The sequence below is a fragment of the Babylonia areolata genome, chromosome 35, assembly GCF_041734735.1.
Source record: "Babylonia areolata isolate BAREFJ2019XMU chromosome 35, ASM4173473v1, whole genome shotgun sequence".
Lineage (NCBI taxonomy): Eukaryota > Metazoa > Mollusca > Gastropoda > Neogastropoda > Buccinidae > Babylonia > Babylonia areolata.
Window position 1 is genome coordinate 16,718,433 of NC_134910.1, and position 7,500 is coordinate 16,725,932.

Below are 7,500 nucleotides of genomic sequence, written 5' to 3' on the forward strand. Positions count from 1 at the left end.
TAAACAGATAAAAGAATGAACAGATAAACAAACAAAAAACAACAAAAAACCAACAGCGCAAATACATGAGCATAAATCATTAAATCAATGAATCTATTCATAAATGTATAAATCAGTGCATAAATAAATGTGTAAACGCATGAACAAATGCATAAATGAATGAATGAATGAATGAATATAGTCGGTGTCAGTCAAGAAAGGTCCCGTCTCCCCCACCCCCATCCCCTTCACACACATCCTCCTCCCGTTCTCCTCATTCCAGCCACACACCAGGACTTATTTATTTATTGTTGTTACTCACAGTCCGGTTGACAGTGGAAGGCAACATCAAAGGCTGAAAAACTGACTATCGATCTCCTAGGACGTGTAATGCGGGAAAGCAAAAGAAAACATTTTGAAAAGAAACTTTTGGCACCAGTGTGATCAAATTGTATTGTATTGTATTGTATTGTATTGTATTGTATTGCGTTCCGTTGCATTGTATTGTACTGTATTGTGCTGTACTGTATTGCATTGCATTGTACTGTACTGTACTGTACTGTACTGTATTGTATTGGATTGCATTGCATTGCATTGTATTGTATTGTGCTGTTCTGTGCTGTGCTGTACTGTACTGTGCTGTACTGTACTGTATTGTATTGTATTGGATTGCATTGCATTGCATTGCATTGTATTGTGCTGTTCTGTGCTGTGCTGCACTGTACTGTACTGTACTGTACTGTATTGTATTGTATTGGATTGCATTGCATTGCATTGCATTGTACTGTACTGTACTGTACTGTACTGTACTGTACTGTACTGTACTGTACTGTACTGTATTGTATTGGATTGCATTGCATTGCATTGTATTGTATTGTGCTGTTCTGTGCTGTGCTGTACTGTACTGTGCTGTACTGTACTGTATTGCATTGCATTGTATTGTATTGCACTGCATCGTATATCATTGCATTACATTGTATTGTATTGTATTGCACTGTACTGTACTGTATTGCATTGCATTGTATTGTATTGTGTTGTGCTGTGCTGTGCTGTATTGTACTGTATTGCATTGCATTATATTGTATTGCATTGTGCTGTGCTGTGCTGTGCTGTACTGTACTGTACTGAATTGCATTGCATAGTATTGTATTGTACTGTATTGCATTGTATTGTATTGTGCTGTGCTGTGCTGTGCTGTACTGTATTGCATTGTATTGTACTGTATTGCATTGCATTGCATTGCATTGTATTGTATTGTAATGTATTGTATTGTATTGTATTGTGCTGTGTTGTGCTGTGCTGTACTGTACTGTATTGCATTGTATTGTATTGTGATGTGCTGTGCTGTACTGTATTGCATTGCATTGTACTGTACTGTATTGTGTTGCATTGCCTTGCATTGTATTGTATTGTATTGTATTGTACTGTACTGTGCTGTGCTGTACTGTACTGTACTGAATTGCATTGCATAGTATTGTATTGTATTGTATTGTGCTGTGCTGTGCTGTGCTGTGCTGTACTGTATTGCATTGTATTGTACTGTATTGCATTGCATTGCATTGCATTGTATTGTATTGTAATGTATTGTATTGTATTGTATTGTGCTGTGTTGTGCTGTGCTGTACTGTACTGTATTGCATTGTATTGTATTGTGATGTGCTGTGCTGTACTGTATTGCATTGCATTGTACTGTACTGTATTGTGTTGCATTGCCTTGCATTGTATTGTATTGTATTGTATTGTACTGTACTGTACTGTACTGTACACACACACACACACACACACACACACACACACACACACACACACACACGGCAGACGCGTTACCCCCAGCCCATCACTCCACAGTAATAGCAGTCGTTGTTGTCGTCGTGTTATTATCATCATCATCATTATCAACATCATCATCTTCATCATCATTGTCTTTTCTTTTTTTTCCATTATTGTTGTTGTTGTTGTGATGTCTATGAGTAACAATTATTACTCTTCTTCTTCTCATTATTGTTGTTGTTGTTGTTGTGCTGCTAGGTAAGACAGTGACCTTTGTGCCAGAGTTCCTGTTTGGCGTTGAAGTAGTGCTCCTCGTTGTGGTAGACGACAGTGTAGCTGGTCTTCCCGTTGCTCCTCTGCTCCGTCCAGTGCACCGTGGCCTGCCCCTTGAACTCCAGGCGTAGAGCTGACACACACACACACACACACACACACACACATTTTTTTTTCTCCCTTGAACCAGGACAGTATCGAAAAAGTTGGACGAAGGAAATGATTTTTCCATTGCACAAAGATGACGATTACAGGAAAACTGAAAACTTTAGGGGAATATCTTTGCTACACTTTATAAGTGAACTATATAGTAGTGATTTGAATAAAAGGCTAAGTGGTTTTTTTTCTGCGATGCGAAAGAAAACATGCCAGATCAAAAGTAGGCTTTAGAAAGGCTTATATACTACCGATAACATATTTTCACTGCAATCCCATGGAGGTATTTTTACACCCTTTTTGTCGATTTCTCCAAGGCACTGGACAGTACTGAAATTGTCAAATTTATTCTATATTTTACTTCAGAAAGGAATTAATGGAAAGACGTTCCAAGCACTTTCAACTATGTACAAACAAGTGAAGGCGGCCGTTGGAGCTGGAAATAATGTTACTGAATACTTTGAATGCATGTCAGGGGCCAGACAGGGTTGCGTTCTCAGTCCTCTTCTGTTTTCTGCTTTTATATCTGAACCACAGAGTACCTTGATTGGCGACGACACAAGGGGTGCTGATGGATTTTCAGAAAAATTCAATGGGCATTCTTCTTTTGGTGTATGCAGACGACGTCGCACTGGTTGGTCTCCGGAAGAAACAATGTCTTGAACAATAATATATATATGTTTTTTTTATTGTCGCTAAAGTAAATATGGATAAGACAAGGGCAGCTGTTTTCAAGAATGGTAAGGTGGAACCCAGGAGTGTATTTTTCTGCCACATTAAACTGACCTAAATGTGTTGCTAATCTTTCATGAAAGACACTCATTGTCCTATTTGGGTGTAAGAGATTGTATTCTAGTTACAATGTACGCCAGCTGATACCAGTTTCAATGTCTCTGATGTCAAAATCAAACCAATTTTATTGTATAGCTCCGAGATGGGTTTTTCAGCGCTGCGAACCCATCGAAAAGATGGAAACAAAAAATGCTAAATGATTTAAGGTGCTGGCAGAGATGTTATTTCAACATTGCCATTGGAGAATGTGGTCGGTTACCCTTTTATATCGATGCTTATATACGGCGTATCCTGTTTTTGTGTAGACTGATCAAAACGGAAGACACAGCTGGATTACTCAAGTAAGGAGTATTTTTGTAAATTTGGATTTGATGCAAGGTGTGGGTAATATTCAGTATTTTCAAATAATCTTCAAGGACCGATAGAAGATGATTTTCGCCAGTGGTGGCATGAATCTCTTGTGAAAGAAGTTATCGCTGTTTATATCACCCGGAAATCATAAGAGATCGTTACAAAGGTCACCAGACATTGACGAGCATCTTCGTGTTCTGTGTCTGATGGAGTCAAACCGTCCTCCACTTGATGGAGCCCCTCGTTTTGGTAAACGTTTGTTAGATCCAGTTTGTAGGTATTGTAATCTGAACAGCATTGAAGATCTGTCTTGTTTGTTTTTGTTCGCCCAAGATATGCCTCACAGTAAAAAAAAAAAAAAAGTTCATTATCATCGTTTCATTATCTTTTAAAGTTCCGTTGCTATGTACATTTCTGAGTGCGGAGTTAGCCTTCGAGATTGCTGTGTACACATGTGGATCTTTGAAACTCAGATGCAACACTTAATGTTTCATTTCTGCATGCTTATTTTGCACTGCGTATCCACGTGAAATTTCACTTTCCACATGAGCCTGATGACGTGGAAAGGCTTAAATGGAATTATTGTCATAGATATTGTCACACACACACGCACACACACACACACACACACACTCTCTCTCTCTCTCTCTTTCACACACACACACACACACACTCTCTCTCTCTCTCACAGTCTCTCTCTCTCTCATCCTCTCTCTCTCTCTCTCACACAGTCTCTCTCTCTCACTCATACTCACACGCACACACACACGCGCGCGCACACACACACACACACACACACACACACACACACACACACACACACACACACACACACACACACACACACACAGAGTGTCTCTCACACACACACACAGAGTTTCTCTCTCATTCACACACACACACACACACACACACACACACACACACACACACACACAGAGTGTCTCTCACACACACACACAGAGTTTCTCTCTCATTCTCACACACACACACACACACACACACACACACACACACACACACACATCAGAAGCACACAAACTTTCCAGCCCATCCTCACACTGTAATGAACGCAGGTGTGTAAGACTGGAAGCACTCACCCCTCATGGTCAGCGCTTCTTCCAGTTCCATGGTGACCGTCCCGCTCAACGTCTGGCCCCCGTAGTATACCCCGTTGGGGCTGTTCAGGTTGATCTGGAACACTTTGGGTCGGCCCATCATGCACAGGTGGCTTTCAGGGAAGTGTGCACGTTACAACCGTCGGCGACAGCAACAACTCTGCAAGGTCATGTCACAGTGCACATGGGTCATTTTCTTTGATGTACATGGTACATACATAACTACATACATATTATGTACATGCATCCATGCATACATACACACATATAGTTTATATGCATACATACATACATACATACATACATACATACATACATACATACATACATACATACACACACATACATACATATTAGGTTCAAGGTTAAAGGTCACATAGCCTTTTACAGTCACTGGGGCGGTGTATTCTGACCCAAAGTGTCCGGGGCTCGGCATAGGAAGGCTGAGTCCAATACTGTCCTTCCGCCGTTTTAACATTCTCCACCCGAAGTCAGGTGTATGCCAGCCATTCACACTCGGGTTGTGTCAGGAAAATGGGAGCAAAGTGCCTTTCCCCAAGGACACAATACCATACCGAAACGGGGCCTCGAACCCTGGTCACTGGTGAACACTGCATCTAAAGTCCGACGTCTGACCGATAACGATGATGATGATGGCGATGATATGATGATGTGATACTACTACTGCTACTACTACTACTACTACTCTTGGTAGTCCATTGGTTTCCATGATGACAACTTGCACAGCTTATTTGTAGTGGACTCCAGGTGGCTGTGGACTCCAGGTGGCTGTGGACTCCAGGTGGCTGTGGACTCCAGGGGGCTGTGGACTCCAGGTGGCTGTGGACTACAGTTGGCTGTGGACTCCAGGTGGCTGTGGACTCCAGGGGGCTGTGGACTCCAGGTGGCTGTGGAGTCCAATTCCCGAGCGGCAAGGTCGTTCACAGTGGGGGCAGGGGAACTGTCCTGGTTCAGCTGGCACACTTGCTGCTGTCTTCCTCCTCTCACGGCCTCCATGATGCCTGCACGTCGTCCCTCCTTAAAGCTGACCTGTGCCTGCCTTGAAACAGCACGCCAGCCAGGCCGGCCCTGCACACCGGTGGTCGAGCTGCCTCGGGGTGATCCCGGCAAGGGCTGTGTTGGCCTTCACGTAGTCTGTGAACTGCTTGTTTGGCCTGCCTTGGTTCCGCTTGCCTACTGCTACTGCTACTGCTACTACTACTACTTCTACCAATCACCATCATCTGTCACATTTTTTGAAAAAATTATAATCTATTCATTTATTTATCTATTTATTTATTTATCATCTTTTTTTTTTCTTTCTTATATATTTCTTTTTCTCAAGGCCTTTCTAAGCGCGTTGGCTTACGCTGCTGATCAGGCATCTGTTTAGCAGATGTGGTGTAGCGTGTATGGATATGTCCGAACGCAGTGACGCCTCCTTGAGTCATTGATACTGATACTGATACTGTCATTATAATCATCATGATATGATATGATATTTGATATGACGACGACGACGACGATGATGATGATGATGATAATAATAATAATAATGATGATGATGATAGATTTGATTTGATTTTCAAAGCGCCTTTTATTGTAAAATATGCTCATTTGCACTGTATTATGTAAGATCAAAAATTTTTGGCATATCTAACCTAGATAGTATATTAGGCAGAATCCAACATTTAGATATATCTAACCTAAATATACAGTATGAAGGAAACAGCGAGTTCGTTACCAGCATCAGTGGAAACTGGAAATGAAAGAGCCAATTTTGCCAAGCCACGTGATTGACAGAGCGGGTCACTCTTTGCAGACGGTTCCCAGCTCCACAACTCTACTGTTCCCCAGATTTTTCAACACTTGCCTGTAGGTTGAAACATTGCGCTGAGGATGTGGCCGAGTGGATGAGTGAGGACAACTTGAAGATGAATCAGGAAAAAAACTGAGCTAATTGTCATTGGCACCAAATCAAAGATAAATCAGGTCGCCTCAACCACTATGTCCATCTCTGGCTGTGACATAACTTTCTCCCAGTCAGTGAGAAACCTTGGCATCTACACAGATGAAACACTGTCCATTAATGCACATGTCAAACACTTGTGCCGCACTCTGTTCCATCAGCTACGAAGGTCAGGCGAAATTCGTTCATTCCTTTCCACTGCTGCTGCCAGCAAACTTGCTGTTTCTTTCATACTATCTCCATTAGACTACTGCAACTCTCTTCTTGCTGGTCTCCCTGATAACAAACCAAACAAACTTCAGCGCATTCAGAATTATGCAGCCCGACTCGTGCACTGTAAACCCAGGCATGAAAGTACAAGATCACAACTCAGAACACTTCACTGGCTTCCTGTTAAAGTAAGAATTCAACACAAAGCAGCTTTCTCTGTTTTCAGTGTCTGCATCACAACAATATGCCACCGTATCTTTCAGATCTTCTACATCTACATCATCCTTCTAGGTCGCTGCCCTCAGTTGACACCTCTCTGCTGACAGTTGCTTGGTTCTCCCTTGAAGCCTTTGGCAAAAAAGTGTGTCTCTGCCTTTGCCGCAACAGTCTGGACTGCCTCTGTCCCTCAGAAAAACCCGGTGTTGTTCAACTTTCAAACAGAATTTAAAAATCTAGCATGACGCATACAACTGAGGGCCTGTGTGCGTATGGTGATGTTGTGGGGGAGGGGATGGGGGTGACTACTTTTCCATTTTGCATTTTAAAGAGTATGTTTTTGGGTTTTTTTTTATTGTATTTATTACGTGTGTGACTGGTACTATGAGTTGGAAGTGAATTTTCAGTTATTGTGATATTGTTTTTGGTTATTGTGATATCGGGAATACTTTAAAGTATTGTGATAGGGTTTTTGAATGTTGTGATATAATATTGCATTACTAAAATTAGGCTTTTTCATGTGATGTGTATGATGGATGTGATGATTGTGTGTGCGTGTTGTGCGTGTGTGTGTGTGTGCATAAATTTGTGCTTGAGTGTTTGGTTGGCTGACAGTAAAGGGCTCAGCAGTTTTTCATTTTTGACTCACTTGTGTAAACAAAGTGA

The 7,500-nt window shown here is 41.7% G+C and overlaps 1 protein-coding gene across 5 annotated transcripts in view; it reads right to left on the reverse strand.

Moving 5' to 3' along the window:
* The window catches only part of LOC143277928 (arrestin domain-containing protein 3-like), a 25,292-nt gene that overhangs the window by 14,444 nt on the left and 3,348 nt on the right, over positions 1–7,500 (reverse strand). For all 5 annotated transcript variants that reach the window (XR_013053811.1, XR_013053810.1, XR_013053809.1 and 2 more), the window contains exons 2-3: positions 4,422–4,599; positions 2,021–2,155 (exon numbers count right to left, since the gene is read on the reverse strand). Coding sequence is in view for 2 of the 5 variants with exons in the window: in XM_076582905.1 (XP_076439020.1) it covers positions 2,021–2,155; positions 4,422–4,542 (256 nt within the window). In the remaining 3 variants the exon portion in view is untranslated. The remainder of the gene's footprint in view (positions 1–2,020; positions 2,156–4,421; positions 4,600–7,500) is intronic.